At 47.7% G+C, this 21,365-nt stretch overlaps 1 protein-coding gene across 1 annotated transcript in view; it reads right to left on the bottom strand.

Moving 5' to 3' along the window:
• The window catches only part of LOC311126859 (intermembrane lipid transfer protein VPS13B-like), a gene marked incomplete at both ends in the record, with an annotated part of 94,358 nt that overhangs the window by 6,644 nt on the left and 66,349 nt on the right, over positions 1-21,365 (bottom strand). The window contains 3 exons of the mRNA XM_084200838.1: positions 4,256-4,440; positions 7,387-7,621; positions 10,276-10,478. Of these exons, the coding sequence (XP_084056964.1) occupies positions 4,256-4,440; positions 7,387-7,621; positions 10,276-10,478 (623 nt within the window). The remainder of the gene's footprint in view (positions 1-4,255; positions 4,441-7,386; positions 7,622-10,275; positions 10,479-21,365) is intronic.

Raw genomic sequence — 21,365 nt, 5'->3', positions numbered from 1 at the left:
GTAAGTCGCTCTGGATAAGAGCGTCTGCTAAAGGACTAAAATGTGTAAAATGTGTAGTTGACTCAGAGAGAGAGACAATGGTTGAACACTTCTGAACAAATTAATTTCTTCAAAAATGAAGGAGAAGCAAGAGAGAGAGATTGTCATTTTTTTTTCACTTTCAGTTTCACTTACTTAGCTAGCAAATGCAGCTGGCTAGTTTAGTTACTCAAACACCCGGCTCAAACAGAGGGATGCCATGTTAGCTAGCTGGCTACGACTATCCAACATAACACTGGAACTCTTCCAAGTCAAGGTAAACTTTTGGTTTTATTAATTTATTGCCATCTGGGCCCACTGGTCTAACTGCTTACTGACTAGACACTGTAACGTTACTGCATGATTGTAGCGGGTTTACTAACGCATCAGTTCTATTAGCTATGTTGACTAGGACGTTACTTTAGCTAATATTGGGACAACGATGTAGGCTGTGTGTAGCGGTTATGACATGGTTTGGCTTGGAAAGGTTTTATTCGCCTGGTCACATACAGCTGATGTGTTGTTCATTGAAGTCCACAAACGAAGGGAAAAGGTGAGAGGAGGAGAGTGCATAGAGGCTAGAATGAATACAACGTGGCTGCTATGAAAGTGAACTATGTTTATGCGTGATCAAGGGTATATTCATTCAGCCTATTCTGTTGAAAAACGTTTCTTAAACAGAAGCAAACGAAGCGGGGATAAAAATGCCTGAATTTGTCCAATAGAAGCTCTCGTTAGCAACTGTTGGACTAATGATTACACCCTAGATAAGCTAGATGCAGGCAAGAGTGTGCAAGGTGGTATTGAATGTGTCACTGTCTGTCATCTCAAAATGTTCTCTCGACCTGTGTGCACCTACGTTGTAAACTTTCATTCATAGGCTAGGTTGTAGCAACCTCATGATGGGTATAGGGAACATGTGAGTATCATGTAGTAGCCTAAACCTATCGATGTTACATTGAACTGGGTGAATGGAATATGAATGACAGTCATCCAACATCCTGTAGTAGAAATAAGGCCATGCTCATGAAAATAAATATTGTCCTCCCTCATCATGAACGGCACTGACCACCACTGAGCTGTAGCTAGGATAATATAGGGTATGTGTGTTGTAGCTAGGGTAATATAGGGTATGTGTGTTGTAGCTAGGGTAATACAGGGTATGTGTGTTGTAGCTAGGGTAATATAGGGTATGTGTGTTGTAGCTAGGGTAATATAGGGTATGTGTGTTGTAGCTAGGGTAATACAGGGTATGTGTGTTGTAGCTAGGATAATATAGGGTATGTGTGTTGTAGCTAGGGTAATATAGGGTATGTGTGTTGTAGCTAGGGTAATACAGGGTATGTGTGTTGTAGCTAGGGTAATACAGGGTATGTGTGTTGTAGCTAGGGTAATACAGGGTATGTGTGTTGTAGCTAGGGTAATATAGGGTATGTGTGCTGTAGCTAGGATAATATAGGGTATGTGTGTTGTAGCTAGGGTAATATAGGGTATGTGTGTTGTAGCTAGGGTAATACAGGGTATGTGTGTTGTAGCTAGGGTAATATAGGGTATGTGTGTTGTAGCTAGGGTAATATAGGGTATGTGTGTTGTAGCTAGGGTAATACAGGGTATGTGTGTTGTAGCTAGGGTAATATAGGGTATGTGTGTTGTAGCTAGGGTAATATAGGGTATGTGTATTGTAGCTAGGGTAATATAGGGTATGTGTGTTGTAGCTAGGGTAATATAGGGTATGTGTGTTGTAGCTAGGGTAATATAGGGTGTGTGTGTTGTAGCTAGGGTAATATAGGGTATGTGTGTTGTAGCTAGGGTAATATAGGGTATGTGTGTTGTAGCTAGGGTAATATAGGGTGTGTGTGTTGTAGCTAGGGTAATATAGGTTGTGTGTGTTGTAGCTAGGGTAATAAAGGGTATGTGTGTTGTAGCTAGGGTAATATAAGGTATGTGTGTTGTAGCTAGGGTAATATAGGGTATGTGTGTTGTAGCTAGGGTAATATAGGGTAATGACTGTATGACTGCCACTAACACTGTTCTGCTGGTTGACTTCAGACCATGGTGCTACCACACTGGGATGTGAGGGCAGGGAACACACACACACATACACACACGCACACACACGCACCAACGTGGCCGTCACACAGACCGCAGCAGGGTGGTCAGGACACCAGGAAAGGGGATTGAAGGTGTGTTATGAAGTGTTTCATGAGACCAAACCCCACAGTATGAACGTCACTCTGTTCCAATATCTCATTTACCTCCTGAGCTCTCTGGGAATCATCACTCTGTTCTAATATCTCATTTACCTCCTGAGCTCTCTGGGAATAATCACTCCCATGTTTACTCCATGTTCACAGACTCTGACTACCCCATATAGAGAGAGAGTAGAGAGAGAGAGAGAGAGAGAGAGAGAGAGAGAGAGAGAGAGAGAGAGAGAGAGAGAGAGAGGGGAGGGAGAGAGAGAGGGGGGAGAGAGAGAGAAAGAGGGGGGAGAGGGAGGGAGATAGAGTGAGAGGGGAGGGAGAGAGAGAGGGGGGGGAGATGGGGGAGGGAGGGCGGGAGAGAGAGGGGGAGAGGGATGGAAGGAGAAAGAGAGAGAGGGGAGAGGGAGGGAGAGAGAGAGAGAGAGAAAGCGAGAGGGGAGGGAGAGAGAGAGAGGGGGGGAGAGAGAGAAAGAGGGGGGAGAAGGAGGGAGAGAGAGTGAGGGGGGGGAGAGCAGAGGACAGGACACCTGCCTATGATTAAGAAGACCACACGGTGGTGAGAAGGTGAGAATGAGTCACCCTCTCCTCCTCCCCTCACTCCCCCTTTCTCCCCCTGCAGGTGGGAATCGCTGGACGGATAACCGAGGTGCTCTCTCCTCCCCCGCCCTCACCACCCAACCCTCCTACTGTAAAAACAGCACGGCAACAATTGGTCTTTGACTAATGGAAGTGGGTTTGAATTCCCCTCTGAGGTCCTGGAACCAGTCGTGAAACCACAACTATTTAAATGCAGGAAATCTGGATTTTATAAAATGTTAATGTGATCTGCTCTGAGGACAGTGGGGCTGAGTGCAGCGGCCTGGCTCAATGCAGGAAATATCCCCCTCTCTGTTTCTACCTCTCTCTCTCTCTTTATCCATCTATTCTGGCCAGCAGAGAGGGAGCCCAGCTGTGTTCCGTTCACCTGCCACCCCCCCCCCCCCCCCTCCTCCTCCTCCAGGTATGACAGGGGTCCTGACCAGAGAACCAGCCTGCCTCCTGCCCTGCCCAGAGACCAGAGAGCAGAGAGGAGAGAGTGAAACAGTGAGTTCAGACCAGCTCCAGGGGTTCCCCCCCTCCCCTCCATGTGGCCACATGGTAATTTTAGAGCCCTGAGAAGTTACGACCACCTCCTCTCCTCTCCACCCTTCTCTCCCCTCCTCAACCCAGCTCTTCATGAGAAGTCAATTAAATTCCTTGGAAGCAAACTGAGCCATTCCTGTTTGTGGACTTTTATGGCTGCATTTCCGTTCCCTGTAACTGGACTTTCTCTGCCTTCTGAGAAATCAAATGAAAAATGAATTAATTGAGCCCTTCTGAAGTTTTCATATAAAGAAAAGCAAATAAAAATCTCAGAGCACCGGGAGGCTGAAATCAATTAAATATGGGATCAGAATGAGAGAGAGCTGAGGATCTGGCTAATGACAAAGAACTATGTTCTAAACCCCCACGTGCACACCCCCTTCTCCCCCATCTCCAACCATCTCCCCCCAACCCCCCGGCTTAGTAGTGCGTGAGTATTTGGAGAATAATATAATATTATGAAGAGGGCTGTGGACGGAGGGCTGTGTGTCAGATGTGTAAATCAGATCCATTGTCTAATAATGACCCAGAAATCACTTCTTTCAAAAAGCACTGATACATTATATTATATTCCTCCATGTTGCCAAAACAGATCATGTTTCTACATCTGACTAAAAGCAGCCTTAACATATACATATTTCTGATGTTTTTCATTATCATGGGTATTAACCCTGCCTTCTGTCAGAGGCTTTAGCACAGCACTAGGACCATTGGATGGATGGATAGATGGATAGATAGATAGATAGATAGATAGATAGATAGATAGATAGATAGATAGATAGATAGATAGATAGATAGATAGATAGATAGATAGATAGATAGATAGATAGATAGATAGATAGATAGATAGATAGATAGATAGATAGATGGATGGATGGATGGATGGATGGATGGATGGATGGTATGGTACTAACCTGTAGTCTGTCTCCCAGGTCTGCGGTGCTGATCTCGGGGTCCTCGGTGGTGTTGAAGGGGACTGGAGTGATGCGTACAAAGGTCAACACACGGGATTCTGGGTAACGCCACAGCATGACGCCGGGACTGTCGTCTGTTTCGTTATAGAACACAACCTCATAAGGACCAGGCAGTTTCTGAGAGGCTGGGGGGAGACAGGAAGGAGGTTATAGAACACAACCTCATATGGACCAGGCAGTTTCTGAGAGGCTGGGGGGAGACAGGAAGGAGGTTATAGAACACAACCTCATATGGACCAGGCAGTTTCTGAGAGGCTGGGGGGAGACAGGAAGGAGGTTATAGAACACAACCTCATATGGACCAGGCAGTTTCTGAGAGGCTGGGGGGAGACAGGAAGGAGGTTATAGAACACAACCTCATATGGACCAGGCAGTTTCTGAGAGGCTGGGGGGAGACAGGAAGGAGGTTATAGAACACAACCTCATATGGACCAGGCAGTTTCTGAGAGGCTGGGGGGAGACAGGAAGGAGGTTATAGAACACAACCTCATATGGACCAGACAGTTTCTGAGAGGCTGGGGGGAGACAGGAAGGAGGTTATAGAACACAACCTCATATGGACCAGACAGTTTCTGAGAGGCTGGGGGGAGACAGGAAGGAGGTTATAGAACACAACCTCATATGGACCAGGCAGTTTCTGAGAGGCTGGGGGGAGACAGGAAGGAGGTTATAGAACACAACCTCATATGGACCAGGCAGTTTCTGAGAGGCTGGGGGGAGACAGGAAGGAGGTTATAGAACACAACCTCATATGGACCAGGCAGTTTCTGAGAGGCTGGGGGGAGACAGGAAGGAGGTTATAGAACACAACCTCATATGGACCAGACAGTTTCTGAGAGGCTGGGGGGAGACAGGAAGGAGGTTATAGAACACAACCTCATATGGACCAGACAGTTTCTGAGAGGCTGGGGGGAGACAGGAAGGAGGTTATAGAACACAACCTCATATGGACCAGGCAGTTTCTGAGAGGCTGGGGGGAGACAGGAAGGAGGTTATAGAACACAAAGACCTGGTTGAAATGTTGCAATAAACTACAGAACTTTGTGTGTGGTCCCACGCATGTGTGTGTGTGTGAGTGTGCTCACACGTGTGTGTGTGTGTGTGTGTGTGTGTGTGTGTGTGTGTTAGCGTGTGTGTGTTTGTGTGATGTTGGTCATGGCTGCTGTTTGAAAACTGTTTATTAGATTAAAAGTCAAGTGAAGAATTGATGCTTTGCCCTCAGGGGAACAAACACTGGGCTCCTCCTTCCAGAAAAGAAGTTTTCATTCGTCCTCTAGTCTAGTCCTCTGTAGTCTATTAGTGTTTGATCTGCAGCACTGTGCTCTCTCTGTCTCTGTCTCTCTCCCTCTCTCTCTCTCCCTCTCTCCCTCTCTCTCCCTCTCTCCCTCTCTCTCCCTCTCTCTCGCTCTCTCCCTCTCCCTCGGCAGCCCACTTGAAGGTGGAGAATATGTTGTTTTCACAGTGGCTCAGCTTGTGTTTGGTAATGTTATGGATGAAGAGAGCAGCTTTCATGGTTGTGTTCTCATTCATGTCTGTTTAACTGTCTTCTAGGGAACGTACCAACCCACCTCCAGGCACCATGGCCTTAGGATTACTGCAGATCTGAGTTCAAGTATTATTGTTTTCTTTATCTGGGCTTGATTGAGCTTGCCTGGCACAGTGGAACCAATGGAATAATCCCAAAAGTCACACATCCTGCCCAGCTAGCTACTCCAGGCACGAACAATCAAACAGTCAAAGAATTTGAAAACAAAAGGATACTGTTTGAACCCAGGTCTGAGGACTACACCCCTCCTCTACCCTCCCCAGCTCCAGCTCCCTGGCCGTTGGTCACAACATGTTGCAGACAGACTCTCTAATGTTTTACTACTGGAAAGGAAGCCTCCTGCCTCCTTTAGAGGAACATCCGTATTAAAATGCATCAAAGACCAGAGGAATGATGCAACAAACAAAGAGAGGAGAGGCTGACTGACCACAGCTGACAGGGCAGACAGCTGATAGGGTGAGGAGAGGGTTTGATCTCTCTCCACAGTGCGTGTGTGTGTACGTGTGGAGGACAGTGTGCCCAGGGAGGTGAACAAACTGTGTTTTACTGGAAACAGGCGTAACGTCTTCCTCTCTGAGACCTGATTCACTTTTTGTTGAAGCGGGGCTGAAGCGTGTTTGGGTACACTTTCTTTCCACATCCAGAAGCCCTCAGTGTTGGACCACATCCTTATACTATAATAAAGGTCTTTGCACTTCCTCACCAACGTCTCCATATTCTGTTGCTGTGTCGTGTTGCCATATTGACTGTAGTGAGGTGTGTGTTATTACCTGAGTCCTGTATCTAATATATGGTAATATTGTGTTATTACCTGAGTACTGTATCTAATAGATAGTAATATTGTGTTATTACCTGAGTCCTGTATCTAATATATGGTAATATTGTGTTATTACCTGAGTCCTGTATCTAATAGATAGTAATATTGTGTTATTACCTGAGTCCTGTATCTAATAGATAGTAATATTGTGTTATTACCTGAGTCCTGTATCTAATAGATGGTAATATTGTGTTATTACCTGAGTACTGTATCTAATAGATAGTAATATTGTGTTATTACCTGAGTCCTGTATCTAATAGATAGTAATATTGTGTTATTACCTGAGTCCTGTATCTAATAGATAGTAATATTGTGTTATTACCTGAGTCCTGTATCTAATAGATAGTAATATTGTGTTATTACCTGAGTCCTGTATCTAATAGATAGTAATATTGTGTTATTACCTGAGTCCTGTATCTAATAGATAGTAATGTTGTGTTATTACCTGAGTCCTGTATCTAATAGATAGTAATATTGTGTTATTACCTGAGTCCTGTATCTAATATATGGTAATATTGTGTTATTACCTGAGTCCTGTATCTAATAGATAGTAATATTGTGTTATTACCCGAGTCCTGTATCTAATAGATAGTAATATTGTGTTATTACCTGAGTCCTGTATCTAATAGAACAGTCCTGTGTAGTTAGGAATAGTGTGTTATTACTTGAGAAGCAGGTGAATAGTTAGTAGTGAAGTATGATGGTTACCTGAGTCCTGTATGTATTGGAATAGCCCGGTGCGGAGGTCATCAGAGCTATGTTCTGTCCTGGAGGAGGGGGATCCAGGGGAGGGGGGTGACTGGGAGTCAAAGGCGGGCTTATCGTCTTCAGCCCCAGCCCCAGTCCCAGACTCAGACCCTGTCCCCTGGTTCCTCTGGAGGTAAGCCTGGATGTGCTCATACACCAGCCTCAGACAGTTGACATGCTCCTGGCCCCAGAACACCTGCACAGACACAAGGGGAAATATTACATGACAGTGCACTACTATATAGGGTGAGGATTGGGCTGGGGGTTGGGGTGGGAGTTCGGGATGGGGTTGGTGGTTAAGGAAGGGGTTGGGGATTGGGGTTGGGGATGGAGTTTGGCCGGGAAGGCTGGAATCTCTGAGTCAAAAAAAACAGTTCACACATGGAACCACACTGGGCTCTACTCTCTGCTGTGGAGGATTGTGACTAAATGTAAAAACAGGAAAATGTGGGGATTTCTCAGGTTTGGTGCCGGAACGGAAGGAATTCGGGTAGTTTTTGTACAACACTTGATTAAAACACCACAAACGCTCCGTATTTGCAGAAGGAAATGTATGATTTTGTATTAAGTGTTGAGTTGTGAGTGATCGTCAAGAAGTTTCCCCCTGCTGTAATGTGGAATACTTCCAGTAACACACTAACAGTAGAAGTACCAGTCTTCCCTAAAGGGACTTTAGGGTTTATGCAGCTTTAAAGACCTCTGAAAATAACCAGATCAACTGAAGAGGGATGAATAACCAGTAGAGGTCATTAGGGTGATGGATAACCAGTAGAGGTCATTAGGGTGATGGATAACCAGTAGAGGTCATTAGAGTGATGAATAACCAGTAGAGGTCATTAGAGTAGTGAATAACCAGTAGAGGTCATTAGAGTGATGAATAACCAGTAGAGGTCATTAGGGTAGTGAATAACCAGTAGAGGTCATTAGGGTGATGAATAACCAGTAGAGATCATTAGAGTGATGAATAACCAGTAGAGGTCATTAGGGTGATGAATAACCAGTAGAGGTCATTAGAGTGATGAATAACCAGTAGAGGTCATTAGAGTGATGAATAACCAGTAGAGGTCATTAGAGTAGTGAATAACCAGTAGAGGTCATTAGGGTGATGAATAACCAGTAGAGGTCATTAGGGTGATGAATAACCAGTCGAGGTCATTAGGGTAGTGAATAACCAGTCGAGGTCATTAGGGTGATGAATAACCAGTAGATGTCATTAGGGTGATGAATAACCAGTCGAGGTCATTAGGGTAGTGAATAACCAGTCGAGGCCATTAGGGTGATGAATAACCAGTAAAGGTCATTAGGGTGATGAATAACCAGTAGAGGTCATTAGGGTAGTGAATAACCAGTCGAGGTCATTAGGGTGATGAATAACCAGTAGAGGTCATTAGGGTGATGAATAACCAGTAGAGGTCATTAGAGTGATGAATAACCAGTAGAGGTCATTAGGGTGATGAATAACCAGTAGAGGTCATTAGGGTGATGAATAACCAGTAGAGGTCATTAGGGTGATGAATAACCAGTAGAGGTCATTAGGGTAGTGAATAACCAGTAGAGGTCATTAGAGTGATGAATGACCAGTAGAGGTCATTAGAGTAGTGAATAACCAGTTGAGGTAATTAGAGTAGTGAATAACCTGTTGAGGTCATTAGGGTGATGAATAACCAGTAGAGGTCATTAGAGTGATGAATGACCAGTAGTCATTAGGGTGATGACTAACCAGTAGAGGTCATTAGAGAGATGAATAACCAGTAGAGGTCATTAGGGTGATGAATAACCAGTCGAGGTCATTAGGGTGATGAATAACCAGTAGAGGTCATTAGGGTGATGAATAACCAGTAGAGGTCATTAGGGTGATGAATAACCAGTAGAGGTCATTAGGGTGATGAATAACCAGTAGAGGTCATTAGGGTGATGACTAACCAGTAGAGGTCATTAGGGTGATGAATAACCAGTAGAGGTCATTAGGGTGATGAATACCAGTAGAGGTCATTAGGGTGATGAATAACCAGTCGAGGTCATTAGGGTGATGAATAACCAGTAGAGGTCATTAGGGTGATGAATAACCAGTCAAGGTCATTAGGGTGATGAATAACCAGTCGAGGTCATTAGGGTGATTAATAACCAGTAGAGGTCATTAGGGTGATGAATAACCAGTAGAGGTCATTAGGGTGATGAATAACCAGTAGAAGTCATTAGGGTGATGAATAACCAGTAGAGTTCAATAGGGTGATGAATAACCAGTAGAGGTCATTAGGGTGATGAATAACCAGTAGAGGTCATTAGGGTGATGACTAACCAGTAGAGGTCATTAGGGTGATGAATAACCAGTAGAGGTCATTAGGGTGATGAATACCAGTAGAGGTCATTTGGGTGATGAATAACCAGTCGAGGTCATTAGGGTGATGAATAACCAGTAGAGGTCATTAGGGTGATGAATAACCAGTAGAGGTCATTAGGGTGATGAATAACCAGTCGAGGTCATTAGGGTGATTAATAACCAGTAGAGGTCATTAGGGTGATGAATAACCAGTAGAGGTCATTAGGGTGATGAATAACCAGTAGAAGTCATTAGGGTGATGAATAACCAGTAGAGTTCAATAGGGTGATGAATGACAGTATGGGAATATTTCTGGTCTTATTAGATCTCTGACAGAAAGGTGGACTAACTCTATGTTACTATGTTACTGAATTAGGGTGAGAATGGCATATAGGTTTGCAAAAATCTGGTACATTTCCCAAAATACGGTTATTTCTCCAGAAAACCTGGTTGGAAGATTCTCGGAATCAGGAAGAAATAAGCAGGAAATCTGGGACCCTCCAACCAGGATTTTGGATGTTCCATCTCACCTGCAGTAGGCCTCCCTTCAGGTCCAGCAGTAGTTTAGGGGCTCCAGTCTCAGGTCCAGGACTGCTGCTGTGCCTACACCACCTGGCCTCTAGGGCGGCGCTACAGGAGAAAGGCCCCAGCAGCAGACGGCTCCGATCCTTCAGACCTGTCCTCACCAGCACATCCTGCAGCTCCAACAGCACTGAGACTGACTGGACCGCGTCTACAAGGAGCACAGAGAGACATACAGTATAACATCAGTAAACCAGGTCTACACAGTGAGAACACAGAAACCTAATACATCAGTAAACCAGGTCTAAACAATGATAACACAGAAACCTAATACATCAGTATACCAGGTCTACACAGTGAGAACACAGAAACCTAATACATCAGTAAACCAGGTCTACACAGTGAGAACACAGAAACCTAATACATCAGTAAACCAGGTCTAAACAATGAGAACACAGAAACCTAATACATCAGTAAACCAGGTCTACACAGTGAGAACACAGAAACCTAATACATCAGTAAACCAGGTCTACACAGTGAGAACACAGAAACCTAATACATCAGTAAACCGTTGTTGGACAGACAAGTTCAGATAGTACGTTCCTGTTTCACTCTGTTTCTGACAGTGTTCTTCTGTTTCGTGCCTACTGAACACAGGTCTACACTTGCACAGTCATACAGCATCAGAAACACTGCATCAACTTCAACATGTGCTCCTCAGCTTTTCTTCAAATCCCTGAGTCAGAGCTGAGGCAGAGCTGGAAGGATGACACAGGGAGCTGAGGCAGAGCTGACAGGATGACACAGGGAGCTGAGGCAGAGCTGAGGCAGAGCTGGCAGGAAGACACAGGGAGCTGAGGCAGAGCTGGCAGGAAGACACAGGGAACTGAGGCAGCAGAGCTGACAGGAAGACACAGGGAGCTGAGGCAGAGCTGAGGCAGAGCTGGCAGGAAGACACAGGGAGCTGAGGCAGAGCTGAGGCAGAGTTGGCAGGAAGACACAGGAGCTGAGGCAGAGAGAGCTGGCAGGAAGACACAGGGAGCTGAGGCAGCAGAGCTGACAGGAAGACACAGGGAGCTGAGGTAGAGCTGAGGCAGAGCTGGCAGGAAGACACAGGGAGCTGAGGCAGCAGAGCTGACAGGAAGAAACAGGGAGCTGAGGCAGCAGAGCTGACAGGAAGACACAGGGAGCTGAGGCAGCAGAGCTGACAGGAAGACACAGGGAGCTGAGGCAGAGCTGAGGCAGAGCTGGCAGGAAGACATAGGGAGCTGAGGCAGAACTGAGGCAGCAGAGCTAACAGGAAGACACAGGGAGCTGAGGCAGCAGAGCTGAGAGGAAGACACAGGGAGCTGAGGCAGCAGAGCTGACAGGAAGACACAGGGAGCTGAGGCAGAGCTGAGGCAGAGCTGACAGGAAGAAACAGGGAGCTGAGGCAGCAGAGCTGACAGGAAGACACAGGGAGCTGAGGCAGCAGAGCTGACAGGAAGACACAGGGAGCTGAGGCAGCAGAGCTGGCAGGAAGACACAGGGAGCTGAGGCAGCAGAGCTGACAGGAAGACACAGGGAGCTGAGGCAGCAGAGCTGGCAGGAAGACACAGTGAGCTGAGGCAGCAGAGCTGACAGGAAGACACAGGGAGCTGAGGCAGCAGAGCTGGCAGGAAGACACAGGGAGCTGAGGCCGCAGAGCTGACAGGAAGACACAGGGAGCTGAGGCAGAGCTGAGGCAGAGCTGGCAGGAAGACACAGGGAGCTGAGGCAGCAGAGCTGACAGGAAGAAACAGGGAGCTGAAGCAGCAGAGCTGACAGGAAGACACAGGGAGCTGAGGCAGCAGAGCTGACAGGAAGACACAGGGAGCTGAGGCAGCAGAGCTGGCAGGAAGACACAGGGAGCTGAGGCAGCAGAGCTGACAGGAAGACACAGGGAGCTGAGGCAGAGCTGAGGCACAGCTGGCAGGAAGACACAGGGAGCTGAGGCAGCAGAGCTGACAGGAAGAAACAGGGAGCTGAGGCAGCAGAGCTGAAAGGAAGACACATGGAGCTGAGGCAGCAGAGCTGGCAGGAAGACACAGGGAGCTGAGGCAGCAGAGCTGACAGGAAGACACAGGGAGCTGAGGCAGCAGAGCTGGCAGGAAGACACAGGGAGCTGAGGCAGCAGAGCTGACAGGAAGACACAGGGAGCTGAGGCAGCAGAGCTGGCAGGAAGACACAGGGAGCTGAGGCAGCAGAGCTGACGGGAAGACACAGGGAGCTGAGGCAGAGCTGAGGCAGAGCTGACAGGAAGACACAGGAAGCTGAGGGAGAGATAAAGACAGACAGAGATGGCTAGAGTAAAGAGAGATATTCAGGGGAAGTTAACACATTTTTACATGTGGCCTTATTTTCACTCATTCTGTGCTTTAGTATTTGTTATATATTTTGTTTAGTTACAGAGAAAATAGGTAGAAACATTTTGTCATCACTTGCCATTGACTTTAATGCAAATATGTCTAAAGCATATTAGAAAACACTCTAAAACACTCCACAACAACTCATATTACATCAGAATCCCATTCTGAATGATGTATCCGCTGTGCCATAAATCCATGTTTGAATGTAGCTGTTTACAACAACAACAAAAATATGCAAATATGGATTTATGAGACAGTAGAACGGGATTCTAATGTAATATGAGTTGGTTTGGAGTGTTTTGGAGTATTTTCTAACATGCTTTAGACACATTTTCATAATGCACTGCAGTCAATGGAAAGTGGTAAGTCACCAAAATGTGTCTATCAATTTTCTCTGTAATGACACCAAATATTTAAAAAAAATCGGTTTTGGGGGATCAACTACAATCACCGAAAGAGTGAAAATAAGTCTAGATGTAAAAATGGGTGAGCTTCCCCTTTAACGCTAAACAAAGAGCAAGGGAGAGAGAAAACATCCTTGTCTTGTACCTCTACAACATCACAACACCCAAACATCACAGTTGAACTTGATGAGAAGCAGATGGGCTAGCCATTCAATTCCTACAGTGAGATGTGAGGGCCAGACAGACAACTGGTCAGACAAACACTGGTAAGCAAGGACAATGCTGGCTCACTCCATCTCCTTCCAGTCCTGACGGAGTGACTGACCTCAGCTACGACCTTGGTTAGGACCCAAGCTTAATGAACTCATAAATCTCCATAAACCCTAGTCTCCACCACTCGCTGACATGGACGTGCGTCTCTGGTCTGGTCTGTCCCTTGGATGCTGTCCTCTGTGTGAGTAATCTGTCCTGAGAACCAACTCTTTAATGGTCCTTTAAACTGCTGCTGCCTGGGAGCCCAGAGCCCAGAGAACAGGGAACTAACTGCTCTGTTGTTCCACCACTTGTTTTGGTCCCATTGTTTACAATAGCCAAGAGCGCCGTCTTGTTTTCATTCTGTCTGCGCTGCGGCCTTGTGCTGACAGGGAGAGAGACAAGGCTGGGGGGTACTGAGAGACAAGGCTGGTGGGGTACTGAGAGACAAGGCTGGTGGGGTACTGAGAGACAAGGCTGGTGGGGTACTGAGACACAAGGCTGGTGGGGTACTGAGAGACAAGGCTGGTGGGGTACTGAGAGACAAGGCTGGTGGGGTACTGAGACACAAGGCTGGTGGGGTACTGAGAGACAAGGCTGGTGGGGTACTGAGAGACAAGGCTGGTGGGGTACTGAGAGACAAGGCTGGTGGGGTACTGAGAGACAAGGCTGGTGGGGTACTGAGAGACAAGACTGTGGGGGTACTGAGAGACAAGGCTGGTGGGGTACTGAGAGAGACAAGGCTTGTGGGGTACTGAGAGACAAGGCTGGTGGGGTACTGAGAGAGACAAGGCTGGTGGGGTACTGAGAGACAAGGCTGGTGGGGTACTGAGAGACACAAGGCTGGTGGGTACTGAGAGAGACAAGGCTGGTGGGGTACTGAGAGACAAGGCTGGTGGGGTACTGAGAGACAAGGCTGGTGGGGTACTGAGCGACACAAGGCTGATGGGGTACTGAGCGACACAAGGCTGGTGGGGTACTGAGAGACAAGGCTGGTGGGGTACTGAGAGACAAGGTTGGGGGGTGTACAGGGAGGAGGAACATATTGTTCAAAGTCTGAGGGAGATATGATTCAGGCAGGCCTTGTCTCTCTCAGAGCAGCACTGGGCTGGGGAACTCCCAGGCAGGCCTTGTCTCTCTCAGAGCAGCACTGGGCTGGGGAACTCCCAGGCAGGCCTTGTCTCTCTCAGAGCAGCACTGGGCTGGGGAACTCCCAGGCAGGGATTGTCTCTTTCAGAGCAGCACTGAACTGACTAACTGTGGATATCATCATCATATTATAACAGAGAGAACCTCATACCAACTGGGTTCTGTTCTGGCCTACTGAGCAGACTACTCCACTTCTTCCATGGTGCGTCATTTGTAGCCCAGCTGACCAGAGCAGAGCGGAGCAGAAAGCAGCACGGCATGATGGTGTAAAACACAGCTGCAACCACGATGACAATCTTAATATTCTCACTAATTAGGAGGTTTAAAGGGGAAAGTCCTCTCCTCTCCCCTCCCCTCCCCTCCCCTCCCCTCCCCTCCCCTCCACTCCACTCCACTCCACCCCTCTCCTCTCCTCTCCTCTCCTCCCTCCCCTCCCCTCCCCTCCCCTCCCCTCCCCTCTCCTCCCCTCCCCTCCCCTCCCCTCTCCTCTCCTCTCCTCTCCTCTCCTCTCCTCTCCTCTCCTCTCCTCTCCTCTCCTCTCCTCTCCTCTCCTCTCCTCTCCTCTCCTCTCCTCTCCTCCCTCCTCTCCTCTCCTCCCTCTCCTCCCTCTCCTCCCTCTCCTCTCCCCTCCCCTCTCCTCCCTCTGTGTGTGTGTGTGTCAGCAGAGTAGGAGCTCAGCCTGTATTCTGCCATCCCAGCCTATTATCATGTGGTCAGGGAGAGAGCGGAGGAGTAACAGACTCATATTTATGGTCAACTGTTGAGTGTCGGACGCGTGAGTCGAACGGACAGCAAGTTACCATGCCATCCCTACTGCTACACACACAGAGGCTCAAACACACGGGGAAGGAAAAGCTTCCTGAAATTCATATTTTCAATCACTAAATATTTTTGCCACATGGTTGAAAGCAGATCCTCTTGCAAGACCGACCGACCAACCAACCAATCAACAGACCTGGCTCCCTGGCTAGCCTAGTGTGTACAACATTAGACCTGCCTGGCCTGTCTGGCCAACATTAGACCTGCCTGGCCTGTCTGTACAACAATAGACCTGCCTGGCCTGTCTGGCCAACATTAAACCTGCCTGGCCTGTCTGTACAACATTAGACCTGCCTGGTCTCTCTGGCCAACATTAGTCCTGCCTGGCCTGTCTGTACAACATTAGACCTGCCTGGCCTGTCTGGCCAACATTAGACCTGCCTGGCCTGTCTGTACAACATTAGGCCTGCCTGGCCTGTCTGGCCAACATTTGACCTGCCTGGCCTGTCTGGCCAACATTTGACCTGCCTGGCCTGTCTGGCCAACATTATACCTGCCTGGCCTGTCTGGCCAACATTAGACCTGCCTGGCCTGTCTGGCCAACATTAGACCTGCATGGACTGTACTGGCAGGGGGGTTACCAATTCTACCAATTGTGAAGATGGCGTTGGAGGTGATGGCTGCCGTCTTAACCAACCGTGCTATTTTGTGTGTTTTTTCGCATTGTTTGTAACTTATTTTGTACATAATGTTGCTGCTACCGTCTCTTATGACCAAAAAGAGCTTCTGGACATCAGAACAGCGATTAATCACCTTGAACTGGACTAATCATTTTTCTTTCTCGAGTCGGACGAGAGGGATTTGCTCCAGACACCCGATAGGGCCCCCGTCATTCGCAGTAGAAAGAAAAGGAGATATCGCGGAAGGAGATCGGGGTGCCTGGTAAGGAGCCGGCGACGAGTGGCAAATCTGCCTTTGCCATCGATACTATTGGCCAACTTACAATCGCTTGATAATAAAGTGGACGAACTACAGGCATGAATATCCTACCAACGGGACATTAAAAACTGTAATATCTTATGTTTCACAGAGTCGTGGCTGAACGAAGACATGAATAACATACAGCTGGTGGGTTATACACTGTATAGGCAGGATAGAACATCATCCTCTGGTAAGACAAGGGGTGGCGGTCTATGTATATTTGTAAACAACAGCTGGTGCACGATATCTAAGGAAGTCTCAAGGTTTTGCTTGCCTGAGGTAGAGTATCTCATGATGAGCTGTAGACGACACTATCTACCAAGAGAGTTTTCATCTATATTCTTCGTAGCTGTCTAATTATCGCCACCAACCGATGCTGGCACTAAGACCGCACTCAATGAACTGTCTACGGCCATAAGCAAACAGGAAAACGCTCATCCAGAGGTGGCGCTCCTAGTGGCCGGGGACTTAAATCTGTTTTACCTAATTTCTACCAGCATGTTAAATATGCAATCAGAGGGAAAAAACTCTAGACCACCTTTACTCCACACACAGAGACGCGTTCAAAGCTCTTCCTCGCCCTCCATTTGGCAAATCTGACCATAATTCTATCCTCTTGATTCCTGCTTACAAGCAAAAACTAAAGCAGGAAGCACCAGTGACTTGGTCAATAAAAAAAGTGGTCAGATGAAGCAGATGCTAAGCTACAGGACTGTTTTGCTAGCACAGACTGGAATATGTTCCGGGATTCTTCCGATAGCATTGAGGAGTACACCACATCAGTCACTGGCTTCATCAATAAGTGCATCGATGACGTCGTCCCCAGAGTGACTGTCCGTACATACCCCAACCAGAAGCCATGAATTACAGGCAACATCCGCACTGAGCTAAAGGGTAGAGCTGCCGCTTTCAAGGAGCGGGACTCTAACCCGGGAAGCTTATAAGAAATCCCGCTATGCCCTCGGACGAACCATCAAACAGGCAAAGAGTCAATACAGGACTAAGATTGAATCGTACTACACCGGCTCTGACGCTCGTCGGATGTGGCAGGGCTTGAAAACTATTACAGACTACAAAGGGAAGCACAGCCACCAGCTGCCCAGTGACACGAGCCTACCAGACGAGCTAAATTACTTCTATGCTCACTTCGAGGCAAGTAACACTGAAACATGCATGAGAGCATCAGCTGTTCCGGATGACTGTGTAATCACGCTCTCCGTAGCCGATGTGAGTAAGACCTTTAAACAGGTCAACATTCACAAGGCTACAGGGCCAGACGGATTACCAGGACGTGTACTCCGAGCATGTGCTGACCAACTGGTAAGTGTCTTCACTGACATTTTCAACCTCTCCCTGTCTGAGTCTGTAATACCAACATGTTTCAAGCAGACCACCATAGTCCCTGTGCCCAAGAACACTAAGGTAACATGCCTAAATGACTACCGACCCGTAGCACTCACATCTATAGCCATGAAGTGCTTTGAAAGGCTGGTCATGGCTCACATCAACACAATTATCTCAGAATCCCTAGACCCACTACAATTTGCATACCGCCCCAACAGATCCACAGATGATGCAATCTCTATTGCGCTCCACACTGCCCTTTCACATCTGGACAAAAGGAACACCTATGTGAGAATGCTATTCATTGACTACAGCTCAGCATTCAACACCATAGTGCCCTCAAAGCTCATCACTAAGCTAAGGATCCTGGGACTAAACACCTCCCTCTGAAACTGGATCCTGGACTTCCTGACGGGCCGCCCCCAGGTGGTAAGGGTAGGTAACAACACATCCGCCACGCTGATCCTCAACACGGGGGCCCCTCAGGGGTGCGTGCTCAGTCCCCTCCTATACTCCCTGTTCACTCATGACTGCATGGCAAGGCACGACTCAAACACCATCATTACGTTTGCCGATGACAGTGATAGGCCTGAACACCGACAACGACGAGAAAACCTATAGGGAGGAGGTCAGAGACCTGGCCGTGTGGTGCCAGGACAACAACCTTTCCCTCAACGTGATCATGACAAAGGAGATGATTGTGGACTACAGGAAAAAGAAGAGGACTGAGCACGCCCCCATTCTCATCGACGGGGCTGTAGTGGAGCAGGTTGAGAGCTTCAAGTTCCTTGGTGTCCACATCCCCAACAAACTAACATGGTCCAAGCACACCAAGACAGTCGTGAAGAGGGCACGACAAAACCTATTCCCCCTAAGGAGACTGAAAAGATTTGGCATGGGTCCTCAGATCCTCAAAAGGTTCTACAGCTGCACCATCGCGAGCATCCTGACTGGTTGCATCACTGCCTGGTATGGCAACTGCTCGTCCTCCGACCGCAAGGCACTACAGACCTCTGCCATCCAGGACCTCTATACCAGGCGGTGTCAGAGAAAGGCCCTAAAAATTGTCAAAGAATCCAGCCACCCTAGTCACAGACTGTTCTCTCTGCTACCGCACGGTAGTTTATTATCTATGCATAGTCACTTTAATAACTCTACCTACATGTACATATTACCTCAATTACCTTGACTAACCGGTGCCCCCGCACATTGACTCAGTACCGGTACCCCCTGTATATAGCCTTCCTACTGTTATTTCACATTGACTCAGTACCGGTACCCCCTGTATATAGCCTCCCTACTGTTATTTCACATTGACTCTGTACCGGTACCCCCTGTATACAGCCTCCCTACTGTTATTTATACTGCTGCTCTTTAATTATCTTGTACTTTTATTCCGTATTATTTTATATTGTATTTTTGTGTGTTTTTTTTATTTTATTCTTTCTTGAAAACTGCATTGTTGGTTAAGGGCTTGTAAGTAAGCATTTCACTGTAAGGTCTACACCTGTTGTATTTGGCGCATGTGACAAATACAATTTGATTTGATTTGATTTCTGAATGCCTGATCTGACTGGTTGACTGCCTGGCTGGGGGGTTACCTGCCTGGCTGGGGGGTTACCTGCCTGGCTGGGGGGTTACCTGCCTGGCTGGGGGGTTACCTGCCTGGCTGGGGGGTTACCTGCATGGCTGGGGGGTTACCTGCATGGCTGGGGGGTTACCTGCATGGCTGGGGGGGTTACCTGCCTGGCTGGGGGGTTACCTGCCTGGCTGGGGGGTTACCTGCATGGCTGGGGGGTTACCTGCCTGGCTGGGGGGTTACCTGCCTGGCTGGGGGGTTACCTGCCTGGCTGGGGGGTTACCTGCCTGGCTGGGGGGTTACCTGCATTGCTGGGGGGTTACCTGCCTGGCTGGGGGGTTACCTGCCTGGCTGGGGGGTTACCTGCCTGGCTGGGGGGTTACCTGCATGGCTGGGGGGTTACCTGCCTGGCTGGGGGGTTACCTGCCTGGCTGGGGGGTTACCTGCCTGGCTGGGGGGTTACCTGCATGGCTGGGGGGTTACCTGCCTGGCTGGGGGGTTACCTGCCTGGCTGGGGGGTTACCTAAATGGCTGGTCCTTGTACACACACACTTCAAACACCATTTCACTTTATTGTTGGTGGTGGGGAGGTGGTTGTTTTACTAATCATTTGCCCAGGCAAGTTGGAGGGCACACCCCTGGTCATTGTCTTTCCATTGTTGTGTAAGCAGGTTCACTGTGAGTTCAGGTTAACATGGAGCAGAGAGGTTACATTAGATTAGATGGTGGTACATGTTAACATGGAGCAGAGAGGTTACATTAGATTAGATGGTGGTACAGGTTAACATGGAGCAGAGAGGTTACATTGAGATTAGATGGTGGTACAGGTTAACATGGAGCAGAGAGGTTACATTAGATTAGATGGTGGTACATGTTAACATGGAGCAGAGAGGTTACATTGAGATTAGATGGTGGTACAGGTTAACATGGAGCAGAGAGGTTACATTAGATTATATGGAGGTACAGGTTAACAAGGAGCAGAGAGGTTACATTAGATTATATGGAGGTACAGGTTAACAAGGAGCAGAGAGGTTACATTATATTAGATGGAGGTACAATACAGTAACTGGCATGCTGCTCACCAGACACATGATCACAAAAACATAGACAATCAGAATGACATGTTCCAGGACAACGGTTCACATCCGGCTAGAAGGACCAATCTGCAGTAGGCCATAAAGTCAGATCCAGTTTGTGGTTTTATACATGCACCCAACATTACAATACACGTCTGTTGTCTTGACTTCAGAGTCTGCTCTCCTGCAGCTCTGTTGTCTTGACTTCAGAGTCTGCTCTCCTGCAGCTCTGAGGACAATATATCATCAAGATGAAGTTTGTCGATACTGTAACTTGTCATGTGTCCTTCTGTACAACACTTGTGAGTGGTGTCTTGTGTGACTGTGAAGTTTATGAGAGAGAAACATATCATTATGTAGTGAACATGAGACCGTGCTAACTAAAAGGAGACTTGAGACAATAGGTCTCTGGATGGTACGGAGCAACATTTAGATTTTTTACATTTTAGTCATTTAACAGACGCTCTTATCCAGAGCGACTTACAGGAGCAATTATGGTTAAGTGCCTTGCTCAAGGGCACATCGACAGATTTTTCACCTAGTCGGCTCGGGGATTAGAACCAGCGACCTTTCGGTTACTGGCACAACGCTCTTAACCACTAAGCTACCTGCCGTCAGAGGGGCGTCAGTCCCATATGTTAAAGGCATTAGACGGATACCATCAGACCCTCAGCAGACACACCCGCCACCCCTCTGTACTGTCCCGGACCACTGAAGGCCAGTTGTTGTTGTTGTGGGGTATTTAAGGTGGCTCTGTGTCTCTCTCCACTTAATGTGTTTTGAGTTTGGAAAACTATCTCACTGGGAGGCATGGTCCCAAGGAAATGAAACGGATCCTGAAGAGCTGAGCCAAAACTTCACCATGTTACTGAAGGCAGGGGGGAGGCAGGAACTGTGTGTGTGTGTGTGTGTGTGTGTGAGGCAGGGACTGAGACAGGGGCTGTGTGTGATCAACAGAGGGGGGCTTTGGGTGTAACTTAGGGAGTGTATGTGTGTGTGAGTGTCTCTCTACTCTAACACCCTGAAGACTGTTGATCTAATGTCCTCCTACCCAGGTCAAGGACCATGAGACAGCAGACTGTTGATCTAATGTCCTCCTACCCAGGTCAAGGACCATGAGACTGTTGATCTAATGTCCTCCTACCCAGGTCAAGGACCATGAGACAG

Source organism: Coregonus lavaretus (assembly GCF_964263955.1).
Source record: "Coregonus lavaretus genome assembly, contig: HAP1_SCAFFOLD_1854, whole genome shotgun sequence".
NCBI lineage: Eukaryota > Metazoa > Chordata > Actinopteri > Salmoniformes > Salmonidae > Coregonus > Coregonus lavaretus.
This window is presented reverse-complemented; position numbering and strand designations above follow the sequence as displayed.